Source organism: Manihot esculenta, chromosome 3 (genome assembly GCF_001659605.2).
Source record: "Manihot esculenta cultivar AM560-2 chromosome 3, M.esculenta_v8, whole genome shotgun sequence".
Classification (NCBI taxonomy): Eukaryota; Viridiplantae; Streptophyta; class Magnoliopsida; order Malpighiales; family Euphorbiaceae; genus Manihot; species Manihot esculenta.
Window position 1 is genome coordinate 1,004,243 of NC_035163.2, and position 21,308 is coordinate 1,025,550.

At 33.5% G+C, this 21,308-nt stretch overlaps 4 protein-coding genes across 6 annotated transcripts; 2 read left to right on the forward strand and 2 right to left on the reverse strand.

Moving 5' to 3' along the window:
- Positions 1-428: 428 nt before the first annotated feature.
- Positions 429-5,131, forward strand: LOC110611750 (homeobox protein knotted-1-like 3). Of its 2 annotated transcripts, XM_021752189.2 has the most exons (6): positions 429-1,673; positions 2,860-2,980; positions 3,183-3,376; positions 3,501-3,632; positions 4,477-4,613; positions 4,692-5,131. In XM_021752189.2, the coding sequence occupies exons 1-6, from the start codon at positions 972-974 to the stop codon at positions 4,693-4,695; spliced, it is 1,290 nt and encodes a 429-aa protein (XP_021607881.1). In that variant the 5' UTR covers positions 429-971; the 3' UTR covers positions 4,696-5,131. The 2 variants fall into 2 exon arrangements, with proteins under 2 accessions (XP_021607881.1, XP_021607880.1); XM_021752188.2 differs by having other exon boundaries at positions 430-1,673; positions 4,477-5,131.
- Positions 5,132-6,690: 1,559 nt separating this feature from the next.
- Positions 6,691-7,472, reverse strand: LOC110610321. The gene has a single exon (XM_021750188.2). It carries the CDS (start codon positions 7,295-7,297, stop codon positions 6,872-6,874), a length of 426 nt encoding a protein of 141 aa, XP_021605880.1. The 5' UTR covers positions 7,298-7,472; the 3' UTR covers positions 6,691-6,871.
- Positions 7,473-10,190: 2,718 nt separating this feature from the next.
- On the reverse strand, positions 10,191-10,871 carry LOC110612148. The gene has a single exon (XM_021752842.2). It carries the CDS (start codon positions 10,714-10,716, stop codon positions 10,294-10,296), a length of 423 nt encoding a protein of 140 aa, XP_021608534.1. The 5' UTR covers positions 10,717-10,871; the 3' UTR covers positions 10,191-10,293.
- Positions 10,872-12,192: 1,321 nt separating this feature from the next.
- On the forward strand, positions 12,193-20,836 carry LOC110612345 (neurochondrin). Of its 2 annotated transcripts, XM_021753112.2 has the most exons (19): positions 12,201-12,765; positions 12,936-13,018; positions 13,104-13,296; positions 13,503-13,662; positions 14,506-14,642; positions 14,907-15,010; positions 15,172-15,267; positions 15,424-15,517; positions 15,981-16,101; positions 16,190-16,389; positions 17,548-17,639; positions 17,703-17,758; positions 18,181-18,270; positions 18,374-18,473; positions 18,729-18,833; positions 18,923-18,995; positions 19,994-20,157; positions 20,415-20,469; positions 20,667-20,836. In XM_021753112.2, exons 2-19 carry the CDS (start codon positions 13,016-13,018, stop codon positions 20,726-20,728), a joined length of 1,905 nt encoding a protein of 634 aa, XP_021608804.1. In that variant the 5' UTR covers positions 12,201-12,765; positions 12,936-13,015; the 3' UTR covers positions 20,729-20,836. The 2 variants fall into 2 exon arrangements, 1 of the variants encoding a protein (XP_021608804.1); XR_002487466.2 differs by lacking the exons at positions 20,415-20,469; positions 20,667-20,836 and adding an exon at positions 19,354-19,504 and having other exon boundaries at positions 12,193-12,765; positions 19,994-20,127.
- The last annotated feature ends 472 nt before the right edge of the window (positions 20,837-21,308 follow it).

The following is a 21,308-nucleotide window of genomic DNA, read 5'->3' on the forward strand; positions in this document are numbered from 1 at the left end:
AATTTAATATATCATAATTACATTATTAATTTGTTTACTAATCAAGCCACGTAATCTTGTAAGCTTTAGCTAATCATCTCATTGTTTGACAAATGGAGCACTTTCAATAATTAATAATTGTTCATTAATTTATTAGAATAAGGTCATACTCACTATTACTTTGTACGTATATGCATAATCAACCGAAATATTCTTACTATATACTAATAAAAGTTTACAAAAAATAATTTAATTATTATTTTTCAAAAAAAAGTTATATGATATATTTTTATTTACATGGATTAATTTAATTAAGAGAATTTATTTATGTAGTTTATGATTTAAATATTGGATTACTATGAGAATAGATAGATGGTGGTGGGTTAGGTTAAATATTGAGAGCTCAACGTCTCATATAGAAATCCATCATTTTCATAACAAGCTGTTTTCTTTGCCTGAAAACCACTCTTCCAAAACCATTCTCGATCTCTCTCTCTCTCTCTCTCTCTCTCTCTCTCTAAGCACCCTTCTTCTTCCTGATACGTTCATCTCAAACCCCACAAATATATATATATATATATCGTCATCATCATCGACAGACACAGAGACAGTAGACGATATCTGTGTTAAAAAGAACCATGATCTCTCCATTTCTTTGACTCTCTCTATAGTCTATGCTTCCACTGTTTGCTTCTGTTTCTACTTCATCTCTCTCTCTCTCTCTATATATATATGTATATGTATATATCTCCCCCATGTCTCTTTCTCTTTCTCTAAATAGCCAGCAACTGTAAAAAACCAATCTTTATCTCTTTCTCTCTCCCTCTCTCCATCATTTTCTTCCTTTCTGGGCAGTACACAACTCGCTTTTCCACTCCCTTACATATTTCTTTCTCTTTCTATCTATAGCTTCTTTTTTTTTTTTTTTTATACTCAGCTTTTTCTTCTTTCTTTATTTGATAGAAATACTATAAGAGAATTTTTTAACAAACATGGCGTTTCATCATAACCTTTCTCAAGACCTTCCTCTTCACCATTTCTCTTCAGAGCAAACTCAACCACCTCGACAGCAAAATATGCCCGAAACTACCGCCGCACCAAATTGGCTTAACAATGCTCTCCTCCGTGCCCAACACCCACAACCACCACCGCACTCCCACTTCACTGGTGATACTAATTTTTTAAATCTTCATACCGCTTCTACCACCAACTCTGATTCTACTGCTTCCCAGAATCATACTCAATGGCTTTCTCGCTCCTCCTCCTTCCTCAACCGCAACCACAGCGATGTTATCGATGATGTCACCGTTGCAACCGCTGGCGACTCCATCATCGCGGGTACTATTTCCCATGAATCAGCCGATTTGAAAACTAACATCAATAACAACGGTGAGACCATGAATAATAAGAGTGAAGGAGGGGTGTTTGAGAGTGGTGGAGGCGGCGGCGGAGGTGGGGACGGAGTGGTTAACTGGCAGAATGCAAGATACAAAGCGGAGATACTGTCTCACCCGTTGTATGATCAATTATTGTCGGCACATGTGGCGTGTTTGCGGATCGCTACTCCGGTGGATCAGTTGCCGAGAATTGACGCTCAGCTCGCTCAGTCACAGCATGTAGTGGCTAAATACTCCGCCCTCGGCGGCGGGACTCAGGGCTTGGTCGTTGATGATAAAGAACTTGATCAGTTCATGGTATGTTCTTTTACCTGTTTTCTTTCTCTTTATTTATATTTTGTCCAGGCCTTTTCTTCCAAATTCTGAGGTAAAAACTAATTTCTATTTCATAATATATTGCTTTTTCTTCCCAAAGCTTGTGAATTTACTGTCTGGTTCAGATTCATGAAATGGTAATCAATTAAATTGGATTGGAGCTTAATTGGTATATGAATTTGGGATTTGTTTGGTTACTTGAAATGGAATTTAGCAGTTGAAAAACTTTGTGTTGCTGTTGGAAGACTAAGTGGAGGTGAATGCACCGACACAGATTTTTTTGTTTTTTGTGGAGAACTTAAGAGGGAAAGCTTTGATGATGGCTGCTTTTGGCTGGTTGTTATGTCAGTACTTTTGAGGTTGGTGACACTTGAAAAGGTTGCAGCTTTGGTCTCAACTTTCGGTTTCAGGCATAACTGGTTCTGGTTCTGGTTCATGCGTGGAATTTGTGATATTGGAAGCTAAGAATGGAGAGGGTTTCTTTAATTAAATTGCAAAGTCAATGTTCATCTTCAAGTTTGTTCTTCTTCCCACCAATGGGAATTTCTAAAATACGATCATATGAGAGAATCTGAAACTATCTGGCAACAGCAGAGTTCAGAATTGCTAAGCCAACAAATGATCAAGTTATTGATTTAATATTTTGCCAATCCTGCCTCTTTGGATCTTATTATTGAATAAACTAAGGAGGCATTTCCAGCAGAGGGACCAGATACTTAGGTTAATGATTTCCCAAATCATTGGAACTAAAAATTATGTCCCAACACCATATATTTTCCAGTACGTTCTCTGTTTCCAGCATTGAGTGAAATCGTTTGGCATGAAATAAAGATTATTCTAAAGGGTCATTAATTAAAGAGTATCTAGGTCTACTAGAAAAAGGAAAGAGCTCATTTTCTATCTTCCAGATTTTTTTATTCATTTGATTTTGATTGAGATTCGAACTTTATTGTTTGGCTCCCAACTTAAACTTGATTTTCCTTCTGCTATTAAGACAACCTTCATTCATTTACGACCAATACATTTATTAATGTCAAAATCACCAACTCTTTTTTGGAGATACTTTATATTGTTGCAATAAAATGACTCTGTTACTTTCCTTTGAGGTTACTTCACAAACCAAACAATATTGACAAAGTTTCAATCTTTCCATTTCTTGCTGTTTCAGACACATTATTTTCTGTTGCTTTGTTCCTTTAAAGAACAATTACAACAACATGTTCGAGTCCATGCAATGGAAGCAGTAATGGCTTGCTGGGAGATAGAGCAATCCCTGCAAAGCTTAACAGGTAATGGTCCAGTACTTTTATCTACATAAATTTAGTTGTTGAGCACCAGGGCTTTAGCTCATTGGTATTGGCGTCGTCGCCTCCAAAGCTGAGAGGTCTCGTATTCGACAGCTATAACAGTTGAAGCAACTATATTTCGTTAGGATTTTCTAGCCATCCCCTGATAAGGGTTAATGTTGTTTTCATACTTTGCATGAAACAGGAGTTTCTCCAGGTGAAGGCACAGGTGCAACAATGTCTGATGATGATGAAGACCAAGTAGACAGTGATGCCAATTTGTTTGATCCAAGTTTTGATGGTTCAGACACCATGGGATTTGGTCCCCTTATCCCAACTGAAAGTGAGAGGTCTTTAATGGAAAGAGTGAGGCATGAACTGAAGCATGAATTAAAGCATGTAAGTGATGTAATTGTTTAGCGATGAGAATTAACTTAGTGGTTCTGGAGTCGTCTAGATAATAAATTCTCTGAGTTTGAGATCTCAATCAGAAAATTGCCTAACATTTTTCTCTGTTTTGTAGGGTTACAAAGAGAAAATTGCTGATATCAGAGAGGAAATTTTGCGCAAGAGAAGAGCAGGAAAGCTACCTGGGGACACAACCTCTGTCTTGAAAGCTTGGTGGCAATCACATGCAAAGTGGCCATATCCAACTGTAAGTATTCCTGCTTGTATTAGCCTTGTTGTTTGAGTTAGTATTAGAATTTGGTTATTTTGATTTGCAGAGATTCGAACAGCTCTTTATTAAGTGAATAGCCATCTCACTGACTCTACATAATTTTTTTAATTTAAATTCTCATATTAATTTTAATTATATGATTAAAATTAATTAAAATAATTTTTAAATTTATTTTTTATTCTGCTTAAAATAGTTAATTTAAATTATTTATTAATTTTTAAGCTAATTATTATATAATTTTTCTAATTTTAATATTATCGGTATCATTGTGTGTTTCACTTTTGAATTAATTATTTTAAATTATATAAAAAATAAAATTTAAAAATGATTTAAATTAATTTTAACTGAAATATTGGATAATTGCGTGGGAGCTACTCATTATCCAACAGTTAGGCATCAGCTGGAGTGATTGGAACCCACCATGGCTGTGGTGTGTCAGGACTCGGGAGACAAGTGAATAAGAATCCATGAGCTTAAGAGTTTCATAAGACCAATTCCCAATCCTAGCACACAAAATGCCATGAAATTTCTTTCATTAAAGTATCAGAAACAAACACAGAATTTGTTAACATGTTAAGGATTTGGTGTTGAATATGTGCACCATACATATGCACGAGTTAACAACCGTCCAAACAAGTGTATTTGCTTGATCGGACGATTGTCAATTCTTGCACGCAGTGAACATGCACAAGTTCCCCTGATCCTGACAAGACATTAGTGGGTAAGCTGGTGAGAGGGTAGTTAGCCAAAGTCCTTGTCTGTCTGTAATCCTGACAAGACTTAATGGGATGTTTAATTTCCTATAATAATGTCTTTCCAGGAAGAAGATAAGGCAAGACTGGTACAGGAAACAGGATTGCAATTAAAGCAGATAAATAATTGGTTCATCAACCAAAGGAAGAGGAACTGGCACAGTAACCCTTCAACTTCAACAGTCTTGAAAAGCAAACGCAAGAGGTCTTGAAAAGCTAGCTTTGTGAGTGATTTTTTAAGAAGTCTATAGTACCAACCTTAATTTGAAAAGAAGTAATGCAGGTGACAACAATGGCAATCGTTTCATGTAAATCCAAGAACCAAATCCCTTCTGCTCAATCAGCCCATCTTTGTTCATTGTTCTGCTGAATTTTAACGTATGAACCATGCAATCCACTGCTGGAGCTAAGGCTAACACAGAGACAGGATGATCGAGGAAGGCTCAAACACATGCAGATGGACGTGGCCATGCAAAAATATTATTAAGATTTTTGGAAAAATTTAAGAGATATAATACTGAAATGGAGTTAGATATAGCATCATGAGGATCATGATGTTGCAGGGTTTTAATGATTTTTGTTTATATCTGTGAATAATTAATAGATGAGAATAGAGAGAGGAACTATGGAGTAGAATCTTTGCAATGCTTGTTTTCTTATGTTCATTATATGTAAGATGATAGCTCGCAGAAATTATACTATAACATCGTGATTATGTGTGTACTTGTCTATGTGGAATGAAGAACATATGATTGGGTGACAAAAAATGTAATAATTGATAACGTAAAATTCAGTTATATAAGGATGAATGGAAATCATACAGTAATTAATAAATTCCATTTGGATAACTTAGTCGAAAACACATAAAATAGTAGGGTGAGTGGTATTTAATTCAAATAAAAAAAACCGATCGAATTGAATTAATTTAAAAGTTCTGTTCTATTTTTTATTCATTTCGATTTAATTCGATTTTTAATTTTAAAAGTTTTTATTATTTCAGTTCGGTTTTGATTAAAAAAAAAATCAAAAAAATAGAATTGAACTAATTAATAATAATAGTATATTATTTTTAATAATATAAAGAGATTAAATCATATTAATATTAAAATATTTTAAATAATTTTAAAATATTAAAAATAAAGTATAAAAAATAAAAAATTATTAAAAATTTAATTCGATCAAACCGAATTGAATTGAATTAGATAAATTTGATTTAATTTAATTTTTATTCAAAATTAATTTAATTCAATTTTTATAGATATTAAAATTTTAATTTTTGATTTATTTTATTCGGTTCGATTTTGAACCGAACTGAACGATTGTTCAACTCTAAATATATGGTATAGATCATCATGAAATACTTGTCAAAATTCGGTTCACTGTGAATCAAATTAATTATAAGATGCAAATAAATGAATTTCTATGGAAAAAAAAAATCACACATTTATATTTTAAAATCTAATAATATCCCTTAGTCAAAGGCCTAATTTTGAAGGTTGAATCAATAGATTTCTATCTTAATAACGTGGGCCTTCTTTTGACCATTCAATCCAGAATTGGAGATTATCCTTAAAACAAACTCCTTGCTTATACAATATATAAATTGTGGGATCCGGTCTGACATGGGAAAATTAAGTGATTTTTGATAATATATAATAGTTAGCTTAAAATTATTAAATAATTTAATTTAATTATTTTAAATTAAATGAAAAATAGATTAAAAATTATTTAAATTAATTTACACTGAATTATTATAAAACTAAATTGTTATCACGCTCTGCTTTTTAAATCTCTCTTGGTCAACTGGTTGAAAAGTACGACCCGCGACATTAATATAGAAATGTGTAAATACATATACATGCTTCAAGTAATGAGATGATTAGGAATAATTTTTCATTAGTATACTTAATCTGAATTTATTTTATAATTATATGTCTCAAGAGCTTTGATATTACGAAAATTATATTAATGACGTGACCGTACACTCTAATTTATTAAAATTTATAAAAAAAAAAAACGTGAGATAACAGTACACTCAAATCATTAAATTGAAAAATAGAGAAAATACAATTATTTGAAATTTTAATTTGAGTAATATTAAAAAATAGTATACTTTTATATATTTAATTTTTTTTATACTATAAAAAGATATAAATAAATATAATATATTTTTATTATTTAGCGGTGATGTGGCCTGTTGTTGATATCGTCAACTAATAAATTGGCAATTGTGCGATTATAAATATAATAGGATACGCTGTTTTGTGTAGAAACTCATCCTACCAAAAAAATAATGAATCTTGATAATATACCGAATATTATGGTGTTCAGACTTTTTTCTTTTAAATTTGACTGCATTTCCACTCGTTAATTTATAACGACTTACTTTAAATAATTGTTATGTAACATCATTATTATAAGTGTATTTTAATTACAAACAATAAGAATGAATCATGCTCCAGTTCAGCCACCCAAAACTGGAGTAGCAAATCTAGCTGAAAAATCAGGATATGCAACATCTGTTTCTTTATCAAACCCATCATCAAAATTAAGTGCATAACTTTGGGGATCATATTGATATTGCATTCTCTTTCTTTTCTTGTTGAATCCAGGCACACTAAACCTCCTAATAAAATTCTTCCACCTTGGCCCTGCCAAAACCTCTGAAATTTCCTTTATTTTCCTTGCTTTTTCCACTAACCAAACATCTTTTATCTCTTCTTGTCTGGACAACAGATATCTTTGTGATCCTTTTTTGTTTCTTTTCCAGCAAAAACAGCAACAACCAGAGGATGTGAATTCCTCTTCATTATCTTCATTGTAATGGGTTTCTGCTGTTGGTGAGCTTTCGTTGATGGGTGCTGCTGGTTTTTCTTGTGGATTGGCCATGGATGGTAGAGAAATTACTGAGTCAGAAAGGAAGCTAGATATGGAAGTCTAGTTCATGCCAAAGAGAAGCACCGAAGAGAAAGCTGCTGTGATCGAATATATATATAAATATACACACGCACATGCGTAGGAGTGGCCAACTGGCTCAACAGAGTTGGTAATTTTGATTTGAGGATTAGGAAATTTTAAGGAATTTAGTTTTTTATTTGTTTTAATTTTATTAAACCTATGAGTTTATCCATTTGTATTCATTAATTTTAGGGTTTGTTTTGTGTTACAGTTGAAATTTATCGTTGAAAATAATACTTTGTTAAATATATTAGTTAAAAAATATTAAAAATTAATTTTTAAAATTTTATTTGGTATAATTTAATTGTAAAAACAATAAAAGACAGCTTGTTTCAAATTGGTTTTTTCAATCGTTTCTAACATGATACTTATACTCAAAAATGCTTTTTTAACACCTCAACAACCACAAACAAACTCTTAATTAAATAATTTTTTTCAACGGGTACCAATGCTCATAAGATGGGTATTCTCTCCAATTAATTAATTAGACGTTTAACTTAACGTTTTTTTTTTTTTATGATGTTTTAAGATTTAGAGAGAATAAAATTTATATTAGGGTGTGTAAACCCGGGAGATTACGTATTTTTATTTATTCCTTTATTCTATAGTGACACATAACTGTTATTCTGCTAATCTTGCTACATTGCTGTCTGTTTTTGTCAAACGGATTTGTACCTATCTCCATCAGACGACCATTTAATTTTCTTTCGGCATACATGCTAATAAGACTGTGAGGTAACTAGGGGTGAGCATTCGGTCGGTTCGGTTCAAAACCGAACCGAACCGAATAAACCGAAAACCGAAATTTTAGTTTTTATGAAAACTGAACCGAACCGATTTTGGTCAGAAACCGAATCGAACCGAACCGGTCTGGGTCGGTTCGGTTCGGTTCGGTTTGATCGGTTTCGATTTTTAATATTTTTTTTAATTTTTTACTCTTTATTTTTAGTATTTTAAAATTTAATTAAAATATTTTAATTTTAATATAATTTAATTTCTCTATATTATTGAAAAAATATATTATTATCCCTAATCGGTTCGGTTCGGTTTTTTCGGTTTTTTTCTGATCAAAACCGAACCGAACCGAAATAACCGGAATTTCTGAAATTTAAAACCGAACCGAACCGAACCGAAATGTATAAAAAAACCGAACCAAATTTTCAAATCGGTTCGGTCAATTTTTTCGGTTTGAACCGGATTCTGCTCAGCCCTAGAGGTAACTAGATTTACTCTCTTATCTCTTATCACGTTACCGAACTAAACTCTTTTTCGATGGATTCAAGTTTATGATCAATTGATTCAAGTTTATGATCAGTTCAATCTATTTTAATTTTGAATTGAATAATTCGTTGATGAGTTAGATTGAGTATGAGAAATTCCATCATGAATAATGATTGAAAATTTTCAATTATGTTTTGTCAATCTTCCTAATAATGAGTAGTGAACAGCTTAACATTATTAAAAAAATATTAAATTCAAATTCAAATTATTAATTAAGAAATCACTGCATTTTTAAGTCAATAATACTATTTTTTAGTAATTCAAAATATATTATAAAATTCCACCTGTGGTTGACAGCTAAGATAGTTGACGATGAGTAGTTAGTTGGATGGTAGTTAGGTATTTTGATTAGGGTGTGTGTGTGTGCCGGCCAATAACAAGTGCAGCTGTAGCATATTCATTCACAGTTGAAAAACCAAACACCTATTTTGTCTCTTAGCTCATCATTTGTAATGTGATTTCATTATGATTAATATTGTCGCAATTGTGTTCATGCAACACCAATAACCATTAACTACACTAAAGGCAAAAAGCTAAGCAAAGTTTTTGCACCAGCACCTCTCCAATTATGTTATGTTTATTACCAGCTGCCTCATCATTTTTTCCAATTCAAATCTTTAATATAGAAAATAAAAAATAATAATAATTTGGCATTAATACTAAAATATTCTTGAATAAGGACAAATTATATTTCCTTCATTTTTTTTTTCGATTTCATAGCTAAATTGAAGGAATCCAATAATTCACTTCTTATATTTATCTATGTTTCCATGTAGTCCTATCTATAATTTAATTTTGAATCTATTTAAAATTTATAACAAATCACTAATAAATTTTAACAAATTGATATTGAAGTAGATTTACAGAACTGAAAGTTTTCAAATTTGAACTTATTATAGAAAATGATAATTTTATGTTGAAATTGAATAAAGTCCGAATCTCATTGTTTGGTTTTGATTCTCAACTGATCAAGAGCCTAAAATTTTCAAGTTCAAAGAATCCAAGGAAATGAGATATATATATTTCTTTATTATTTATAAGTAATTTTGAATTTAAAAAGAAAAAATTCATAATTATAATGTCATGTGGCTTCTTCAAAGAAATTTTGAACTTTTTAGATCTCAGGTTGCATGTGCTTCAATGGCGATCTCTGTCTTTCGATGACTTGTTAGCCCCTCTCTGGCGATCTCTTGTCCTGGCTGCCGCAAATTCTAAAAAGGTTCTCCATTTGCCTACAAGCTAGGCTTTTCGTTTGAGCTGCGGCTTTATTCTCTGTAAGCTGTAGGCAGCCGGTCTGGGCCTTATTTTAGGCTTGAGTGTTGTAATAGGCCATGGGGCTTTTCCACTACACAATTGGTCCTACTCTCCAACTTAATGGACCCCTCTCAGAAAAAGACCTTGCCCATGGCCCACTGCTTCTTCCGTACCCACTTCCTATCCTCGGTACCTAGAAAATTCAGTATTTTTACAAGCACAAAGAATTAGGGTGTTTTTTTTTTTTTTTTTTTTTTTTTTTTTTTTTTTTTTTTTTTTTTTTTTTTTCTCTCAATTCATTGATTAAAATCTGTACAAAGGAACACATAAGACGTCAAGATTGAGAAATTATATATATATATATATTTATATATATTAGATATCGTTCTCGATCATGTCCATGCAACGAGCTCACACCTAGTCGTTGATACCGCCGGCAACCTATCTGGAGTGACCGGAAGCCTCGCCATAAAATTATTGAGCGGCAATTCAACTTTGCGTTTATTATCATCATCGAAATTGAGAGAATAACTCGTAGAATCGTACTTAAAGTCGGCAGAATGATAACGTCTCCGATTCTTACCTCTTCTTCCAATCAAACGCCAACATTTGTCTCTGATCTCAAGATCCTGATTCCTGGATTTCAACCAAGCATATGAAGATCTCGGCATCTGTGGCCTCCTGTTGCCGTCGTCGACGGAATCAAGGCTCTCATGGAGGTCATCAGGAGCAGCGAAGCAACAAATGGAGGACTTGAGCCTGTCCTTGAGGGAGGGAGAGTGGCATTCGTCAACCATAGACATAGCCATCGCCATTGCTAATTTCTGGTTTTCTGGATTTGGAAATTAAGAGAAAAGAAGAGATGAGTTAGGGAATTGAGAAGGAATCTGTGTATATAAATTGGGTGCTCAGAGAGAGAGAGAAAGAGGTGGATAAGGACGATGGGTTTCAGTGTACAAGCTGGAAAAGGAGTGTGAAGAAACCGTGGGGCGAGCGTGGGAGCTGTTTATCTGCGGTTCGTACAAGTGTGATTTTTTTTTTTACTGGCTTTAATTAACCAAAGATAGAATTACTATTTTTTATATTTATTTTGTCATAATTTATATAAATAAAAAATTTATATTTTATAAATAAATTAAACCAATTACTAATTATATTTTTTTTATACTTTTATTCATTTATTGAATTGTTAATTTTAAAAATAAATTATTATTTTGTATTTAAACTTTACCATATAAAATAATTTTATTTATTTATTATTTATTTTTTAATAAAAGAAATAGTTATTTACTTTATCTATTATGGCTCAATGAATGCTTAATTTGTATTACTTCTGAAGGAGTCAAGGTCTAAGTGTATGATTGAATATATGTATTAACCTTTTCGATTAAGTTTTTCTTTTTTCTTATGGAATAATTGATTCTTCCATTAACCTAACATATTCACTTATCAACTTTTATTCGTCTCTTATAGAAATTATTGTATTCAAAATTATTTATTGTTTTAATAAGATTGAGTATTATTAATTATTTTTTTTATCAATTATACTGTTATGTGTCTAAATATCTTTACAATTTCGTAAAATCTATTTTATTATTAATCTTATTTTTTTATCAATTTTAGTGTTAAATTAGTGGAGAGATGAAAATTGGTCTTGCAGTAGTTATGTGATATAAATAATAATTTAGCCACATTAAAATTATTTTATTATGATTTAAGTTATTTAATTACTTTATTATTTATTGTCTAGGTACTTTAAACCACATGTAAAAGTACATATAAGTTCACACGTAGAATTATTATGATGTATGATGGTGACTATACTAGAATAGAGGTATATTTGTAAATAGATTAATGAAATTGGATATTCTTTTTTTTTTTTTACTAATTCCTTCGAATTGCTATTCCAATTAAAAAATGTTTTTAGCTGAGATACTTCCAGTTTCCACTCAATGCCAAGTCGAGATTAATAATTTTAAATCATAACTCTTTACATTTTGACTAGATTCTATGAGATTAACTCAAAGTGATTTTGAATTTTAGAAAAAAAAAATAAAGTGATTTTAATTATAGTATTTTAATTTTAATTTTGATTTAATGATAATTAATTTTAAAATAATTCAAATTAAAATAATTAAGCGGTTGACATTCAAATTAAAATAACTCAAAAGGCTAAAGGTGCCATATGCGCTCTTTTCTTCGATTCTACCTTAAAACTCGTAGATGGGTTTATTTTTGGCTCTCTTGCTACTATGTTTTTTTTTTCGAATGCTGGACGGGGAAGATGGTGGTTTGTTCCTGCTCTGCAAGTGGTGAGTTGTGGCGGCTTCTATTGTTGTTGGCTAGGGGAGATTATGGTCCGCACGGTGGTTGCTGCTCTCCTGCGTTGCTGCCTATTGCTCTCCTGTGTTGCTGCCCATTGCTATGGTTAGAGGTTGATGGGCTTGGTAAATTTATTTCCTTGTGTACTTGGGCATAGTTTAGACTGTAACTTTGATTGCAACTCTTAGGTCTGTTTAGCCAATTTAATGGATATTTACAGTTGACAAAAAAAAGGCCAACACCAAAACGGTCCAAAAAAAATTTAAGCCCAACATCAAACTGGTCCATTGCCTAGAATTGTCTCGACTCTCGAGTAAAGTCTTGCTTCCTCGCCGCCCAGCTCCTCCTCGGTGACGCCGCCCATTCTCAGTCACGCCGCCACTGCTTCTCGCCGCTCATTCTCAGTCCTTGCTGCAACAGCTCCTTTCGCTGCTGACCCGCTGCTCGACCTCCATCGCAGGCTTCGAGCTGCTGTTCTATCGACAGAACTGCTGCTATTTGGTGTTCCGTACTCTCTCACTGACAAACTAAGTCCTCTTGAGGTATTTTCTTTCTAATGCTCTTGATTTTTATTTTTCTTCGGAAGGCTTTGAAGGAACACTATATAGCCTTGAAATGCTGGAGGAAGAAGATTATATCCTTGAGCTCCTTCTTCTTGTTATTTGTGGTAGCATTTTGAATGATTTTCTTTCTTCATGTATTTGCGTGGAAGGTTGAAAGGATTCTCTCTCTGGAAGCCTCCAAAACCATCATTTGAAAATCTCATCGCTGCACAAGCACAGCTCGGCTCTCATGGTTTATTGTTACTCTTCTCTGTCTCTCTTCTGTTCTTCTTCGTTTTAGTTTCCTCAAATCTTATTTTATCCCTGTCTCCTTGCAGGATTCACAACAGGAACACGCGCAGTCGCCGTCACTTGACGATTGCTTGAAGCTATTGAAAGGCGAGAGAGACGAGCAACGCCTTGCTGGCCTGCTTCTTGTCACCAAATTTTGCAAAGGAGACGATGTTGCTTCTCTCCGTAAAGTTTATGAGGCAGTTGGAATTCAGTTTCTGGATAGGCTCTTGAGGACTGGTACTCTCTCTCTTCTGTATTTGTTTGTTTGCCGTGAAAGTCAAGGAAAAAGGAACCAGTTAGAAAATACAATATCTGTGAATACGGTGTTTATCTAGAAGGTTATGTAGGCATTTTAATTCGTTTATTATCATTATTATTATTTGAAAAGTTTGATTACTCTCACATTCTGACTCGTTTATGTATGTGTTTTTCTGGGTGGCTAGGAATGGGTAAAGGAACCATAAGTGGCAATGGAGCCAATAACCGTGATGCATATTTGCAGCTATCCGTTACTGTTCTTGCTGCATTTTGTCGAGTTCCTGAAATTGCCTCATCAGAAGATATGGTTTTGAAGATTCCAGTCATACTGGAAATAATGTCAAAGTAAGGTTCTTGTACTACATGTATGAAACGCTCAGAACAAAATGAGTGATAAATATATGTATATGTTGTGTCCTTAATTTTACCTCATTTGTTGTTCTTGAAGTTTATAATTGAGGAACTTGAAGGGAGAGTATCATTTGTATTGTTATTTGAATCTTATATTCTCCTTCGTTGATATTGACATGTGCCTGATTCTGCACTTTCGCATCCTTGTATAAAAAAAGCAACACATCAAACTGTAGCTTGTTTGGGATTTGGGACTGGCAACCACTGCTGTGAAGTATATAAGCATAGTGTTGACTGGTCAGCACTTCAGATATCCAGTTTTCAGGCTCTTTTTCTTCTTTTTTTAGTTAATGATTTGGATTTTCTACTGCATGTGGAACCTCTTGGAGGCAAGACAAGTGATATTCCATAGAGATGGTTTGAATTTCAAACTTTGCGATGAATAAACTCAAAACAATTGTTGAGAATGGGCTGAAGAGAGAATTATGCTCCATTCAATGTTGAGAATGGACTTGCACGTTCAATGTATTAGAAAGTGAATTAGTGTTCTTTGGCTTGGAGATAGTATCAGGCTCCATGTCCATGATCTTCAATGGAAGCTCTAGGCACATTGGATGAGGATTAGTTAAGGCGTGATGACTTGTGAATATGCTATTTGGGGGATTGGTACTCGTTTTGTGATCAATTGCTCCGTATGATCTAGGAGTAGTTACGATCTTACAATTCTCTCTCTTACTCTCACAATACTTGTTTCTATTTCCTTTTGATGGCCTGATTAATCACCTTTTGATTTTCAATCTTGATTAACTAACCATGTTTTCTCTCTCAAAATGGCAGATCAAGTTCACCTGTGCTGGAAGAATGCTATGAATTTTTATATCTGGTAACATTGTCTTCTGAAGATGGAGCAATAATGTTGTATGAATACGGAGGCATGAAATTGTTAGCTTCTCAAATGTGTGCTTTGCCAGATGGTAAAGTAATCTGTTGTTTACTGGTTTTTGAGAACAAGCTAAGCATCATTATCATGTACTGAAATACATATCCTTATGCTGCATTCTAATAATTTTGATAGCGGTAACCATTTTTCCTGTTAAAAACATGATTATAGTGTCATTTGCTTTTGCTAATTTAGTTCTTTAGCATCTTCACATCTACTGTTTTGAAAAGGATGTTTGTTCATGCGGATTGAGGATTTGTGGACCACATTTTATGTCTGAATTATGAATACGCTGTAGGTTCTCATATGATGGAGCTTGCTATGAAAATGGTACAATCTATGCTAAGTAAGTTGTCTCAAGGTTCCATTACTGATGACGGCCTATCTGACCTGCCAATGGTGGTAAGTTTTACAGTTTGTCTCATGTGAATATGTTCCTGAATTTCTGCCCCTGGTTTGTTCCCTTCCAGCATACTGAGTCGGGGTTTGGGAAGGCTGGATCTTCATTAACTTCAACTTGTGATTTTTGTTCTAAAAACTCGCTAAATTTTCTTTTCCTGTAGGTGGGGCCAATAGCAAGGCAATTTGCTGTGCTGCACAATGAATTGAAATTCGAGGCACTTCACTTGCTCTCATATATCTTCTCATCAAAGTACTCGGTATGCTATTATTTCTTTGATGCTGGATTAGAAAGCCCGAGATAATAACACTGTAAAATTGATGTATGACAGGTTAGGGTTGACCTGCTTTTGGTATATGCTTATTGATATTAACTGATTCTGAGGCTGGGTTTGATATTTTCTTGCTGTTTTCAGCAACTGCTTCCCGATGCACTGCGTGTCATGGCAGGGAACAATTGGCCAGATTATATGCGTGTTGGCATTGTTGCTATTTTACAGAATCGAGTGGGTAATTTTCTTGAGTGACATTATTCTTTTACCTAATTTATGCTTGAATGTGGTTGGGATGGCAAAGACATTGAGTGTGCCTGCTGTATTTCATGTTTGATGGTCAAGAATGTCATGAAGTTCAGGTGACTTTTGTGTTAATGAAGGTGGACTTAATAGCTAGGATTGTGGGAAGGTTGGATGTGTGTAATAAGTTATATGCTTATCCTTTTGTATGATTTCCTTGGGTTGTCTGCATGTGGTCCTTTTGACATATGGATTACATATATTAGTGGATATGGATGTACCTCCTCTCATTTGGTTTTACAACATTGGGTGCATACATAAGGCATCAACAGCTAAATGATTTAACATTCTCTGTATGAATTATATAACATTCTTTCCCATGTTGTTCTCTTCTGCGGAGAACATGACCTATAATTTGGATGAAACTCATCAATGTTAATTTTTCCCACTCATTACAGCCCCTGCTGAGAAGCTTCATGCCCTTATTTTGGCTGAATCTATGGTGTCCATAGTCGGGGAAAGTTGGCTGATTGGTCAATCAAACGTACCTGATTTACAAGATCCCATGCCAGCTGACAGGTAAGTTATACATGCAAATTATGCTATCTTTTTTTAAGGTTCTTATATTGGTGAACTTTGTTACTATTTTATAACCTTCTATTTTCAGGTGTCTATTACTTGTCTTGGAGTCATCAAGGGTTGAAGTTGATGTTATGCTTAATGAACTGGCCTATTTGAAATATGAAGCTTCCAAGAATTCCTCAACAACTACTGAAGCTATTCTCGTAAAGCAACAAAACGTGGCTGTTGCCTTTTCCTTGATAGAGAGGATAATCAAACTAATATCAGCTATGGCTGGAGAAGGAGGTACATAAATAACTTATAAATAAGGACATGAATCCTAGCTTCCTAGCTTCACTAATTGGCAAGAAAAATTATATCCTTTTGTTGTTAAAACATGTGTTTATACAGCGCATATCAACAATCAAAATATATGTTAAAAGAAAATTCAAAATACACACTTGAATCTTACCAATCTCAACATGCAATGAATATGTGTTCACTGTCTTTAAAGAAATTGGTGGAGCAGGTGACATTTATCTGTATTTTACAATTCTCTTTTCACTTTGGACATGCAACTTAGGACTGGTCCTAACTCTGATGCCATCTGAAGAGGAATGTAAGCTCATGCTTCATAGATGTTCTAGCATTCTTTCGCTTCCTTTTCCCCCCTTATTTAGATTTTTCTATTGAAAAGTCTCATTTCTCTATATTCCTTTTTCTTTTTCTATATAGTCTTCATTTCTTCACCTTAAGAGGTTCTGTTTTTGATCCATCCAACACAATTGAAATAGATTGCACAGCTTTTTCAAGCAAGAGAAGTGAATGGCTAAACAATTATTATACATTCCCTCCCATTGCCCTTGCCACTCATCACTCTTTTGGTGCCTCACAAGGATACAAGTAACTAATTTCGCAATTATAGCTTTTCTATTCATAGAGAAAAATGGCAAACATAAGTGAAAAAGTAAAAAATTGGAAGTGATATCTGTATTTTTGCCTTTAATAATTTGTTCAACCAAGTATCTATTGGTTACAAAATTAAAATTGTAAGGGTTAAATGGGTCACTATAATACTTGAAGGTTTCACTAAGTAAAGTTCAGTGATGAATTTATCCCACATTGACATATAATGTGCAATATCCTCGACCATTTGTGGTTCATTGAATGGACTACCTTTTGGGGATTTGTTTGACCAGAAGGGTAGTCATCTTTTAGAAAAAATGAAGTGCAGTTGTGATTGTGCTGGCTTAAGGTTGAGATCTTTAGAGATATATTCCCCTAAAGTGTCATAAAAGCACTTGTTGAATAAAACCCTCATTTGTGGTTGGCCAGTTCGTCCCCTTGTATCTTACTTGTGATTAATTCCAGTTGAGACCCATATTTTTCACCATTTGCTTCTAATCTTTCAGTTTTTCTTGCGTCTTTTTTGGAAGTTTTATTTCTTGGTTAAATATCTTGCAGGAGAACTGATTGGTGAAAGCACTTTCATGAAGGTGCTCAATGGGCTTAATGAAACGATTAATGTAGTGTTAGAGTATCTAAAAGATGCAAAGGTAATTATTTCTATACCACTAACAATTATTTGCTTCAGTTATACTTACTTCTGCGACGTACAGGAACATGGTCAAAATAAAGGAAATGATCTCCTTGCTTCAGTGCGGGTTGTTGGCAGGTATGCTTTATGCATTCTTTCCCACCCATGCTTGTATAGAGCTCAATCAAGATTATGCCAATTGACAAATTTTTTTTAAAAAAAAAAAAAGTTGTAAGAAAAGAAGATCAAGTACTCTTCATCATTGATCCTCTGAGTAGCAATGCATGCTTCTGCATGTGGATTGCAGTCTTGATAATAAAATTGATGTCTATCGTTATAATCTTTTTGGTAATGTGCACTGTTAGTATTCCGCCTTTTAATTGGATATAGACTTTCATGATAGAAATGTCAGATGCTAAAGTAATCAAGGATTTTTCTACATATCTGTTTTACACTCCTATTTCCAAGGATATATCTTTGCCTTTACACTTAATGAGCATTCCAATCTTTCTTTTCTTTTGAATTTTGATATGGTAGGTTGATAATTATTTTTGTTATAGTTATCTTGCAGAAACACCCGATGCTTGCAAAGATAAAGTCAGAGAACTTTTGGGGTATATGTTATCAATTGAAGCAAATGATGAATCAAGGTTTGGTAATTGCAACTTATTTTTTGTTACATGTACATGCACATACACATGGACACATATATGTTCCACTTGAGAATGACTTGAACTATTTTTTGACTTGCAGCCCTTTTTACTCTATATGCTTTCTACTTCCAATGCTTTGTCAAATTACAATGAAGATTGAAGGATGTAAAGCTTTAATTTCTTCTGGGGGTTATAAGGCTGTAAGTTGGTATAATTTTCTGCTTATATTTCTCCTTAGTTGATTCTTGCTTATATTTCTCCTTAGTTGATTCTCAATGTAAACCTAGGTTGAAGATTTTGGTGGTTGTTCCTCTCTGTCCTTTTAGCTTTTTATGTAATACCTAAGTTGACCTGAGTGCACTAATTGGGGGACATTTGCATAACACAGTGATATTACCCCCCACCATGAAAAAGCATTTTATTGATTTTTTAAAAAATTTCTGTTCTGTTTACAGGTTGCTGAATGCCTGATAAAATTGATTGGGCCTAGTTGCTATACAGTTGAAGATGATAGTTGCATCTTCTTGGCATGCGATACAATGATGAATTTGCTTTTGAAGGTAGTGTTATTTTTCTGGTTTATGGCAATCTGATATTTTATGTCAAACTAGATATTGATATCTTTTCCAATTTTCTTCCGTCAATAAAGAAAGGGGAGGTGCAATTTTCAATGGATGAATCAACTGTTGTTGATCTTCTGATGACCTTGGGATATTGGACAGGTACTTGAGTCACAGCCTCGATAATTCCTGCTTTGAATAATTTAATAATTGGAAATTTCATGCTTTGTTTCATGTGATTGTCACTTTGTCCCTCTTGTGGGTGGGTATCGATCCTTGTATAGTCCTGTTCATGATCTTTTTGTGCTAGCAATGTTTGTGAAAAATTGTGTTTTCTGATTAAACTGCCATTTTTTATTTCATCACTTTAGTGCATGGACTATGGAGTGGGCCCCCTCCATCCGTTTTGTTATTGTGATGTATCTTGTTATTTAATACTGTATACGAGCTATTTCTTATGAAAAAAAAGGTTGAGGTTCAGTGGAAGAGCTTTGCTAAAATTACAAAGTCGTTGCAATAGGTTATTGTTAAAGAAATATGACAAAGGTCTACCAGGATTGCAAGGGAAATTGTCAATTTGTTGGTGGGAGAAATAAAGAAGGTCGCAAGATAATTTATGTAAATGCTTTTATTTTGAAACGAGATCATTTTAAACGCGTGTTCTGTACTCGGTAAGTCTCGTGTTAACCCTTCTTTTAGCTTTTATTCCTCATTCTCATAGCTGCGCTGGCTAAAGAGATATCCAAACTTCAACCCTCACTTAAAAATAGGAATGTACCGTGTTACCTGCCTTCATGGCACAACCTGAAAAAATGTAGCTTATTGGAAGTGAAACGCAAGGCATGATTTTGGCAACATATCTTGATTCCCGATTTTGTCGGTCGTAGGTGTTGAGAAGAAGAGTATTCCTGTTATTTTTTTTTTCTTTTTGTTAGATTAATACTGTAGATAATATAATTAGCCTGTTTTGGGGGCCCAATTCAGCTTCCCTAGATGAAAAGGTCTATATGAATCCTCAGCTGATCTTCAGATTTATCATCTCTTTCCAGCGATTAGAGTTTCCTTACTCAGGACTCTTATTGATAATTTGATAATATTCTGTTGTTATTACCTTGACAAGCATGTATTGCAATTTTTGTAAAACCTGGTTTTCTCTGCAGAGGATGCTAATGACCCATCAATTCTGACGATGGCTTCAAGCATTTGTGCACTACTATTAGATTACACTTCAGAGGAGGCTCTTCTTAATCATCCTAACTTTGGTAGCAGCTCCCTTGATCATCTTGCTCGGCTCATCGCAAGAAGTTTGACCTTCTCTGAACAGGTAAAATTGATGTTATTTTTGCTGCATGCATAGCCTATCTGTTGGCTAAAATATGGTTTGTGAACGTGAAATTGTCAAGGAGAGGACTCTTTCCATTGAAAATTCATGGATAAGTGCACTCTTTTATTACATTTCATTTTCAGAAAGATCATATATGTTCTTGGTAGGTAGAGTGTACCTGTTTGGTGGGGCCTCTTTCTAACATAGCTATGGTTGATGAGATCAAATTACGAGTTTCTCAATTGATTTCATCACAGGGTATGTCTGATGCTGTCAGAGGAGAATCGGGTCTTCTTGAGATTGTTAGTTCAGGTGTGTCCTAAAAATTTTATTATATGGTTTGTTTAGTAATGAGGGTGAAACCTGGTTTAGACTTTTTATGATTAAAATATATATAATATAATATAAATTTTTTTTTAATAAATCCAGTTCCTGATGACAGTTTAAATAACAAGATAATAAAAGTGCAGTCTGGTTATTTATTTTCGTTTATTTACTTTTATATGCAGGATTTTCACGGTGGGCTCATCGGTTTCCACGTATAAGTGAGGCAGTCAAGAGAATTTCATAGCCGATGTTGCACATATTTTTCAAGCCCTTGTATTGTAAGATTGTATCGTGTTAAATTTATACACTATTTGTAAATTTATAAATTTTAATATAAAACTGCCTTCTCCAAGTGTAAATTTGAGCACCCTCTCTCTATATAAGCCAAAAATTCTGCAATTTATATATGAATTAATTTTTTGTTGGGCCAGAGGCAAAGAGTAGCTTCATTGAATAAACAAATTCATTATAGTGAATCACGGGCCCTAATAAAACCTAAACAATATGAGGATTGAGGCCCTTACGTTATCCATACAAGTAAAACAAAGCCTCGGGCTCAACTCGTATCAATCCTAGCTGTCGACAAAAGAAACTAATTTTAAAACTGAAATTGGTAATTTTGATTAATAGGTTCAGTTTGAGCTTAAATTATAAGAGTATATTTTTTAAAAAAAAGTTGAGTATTTTGATTGTCACATTCTTAATTTTAGTTAGATAATTTTATCTTGAAAATTTTTTTTTATAAAATCCTTTAATTAAATTAAGTTGAATTAATTTACCATTAAACTAAATTTGTGAATGCAATCTGATTAATTTATATATAA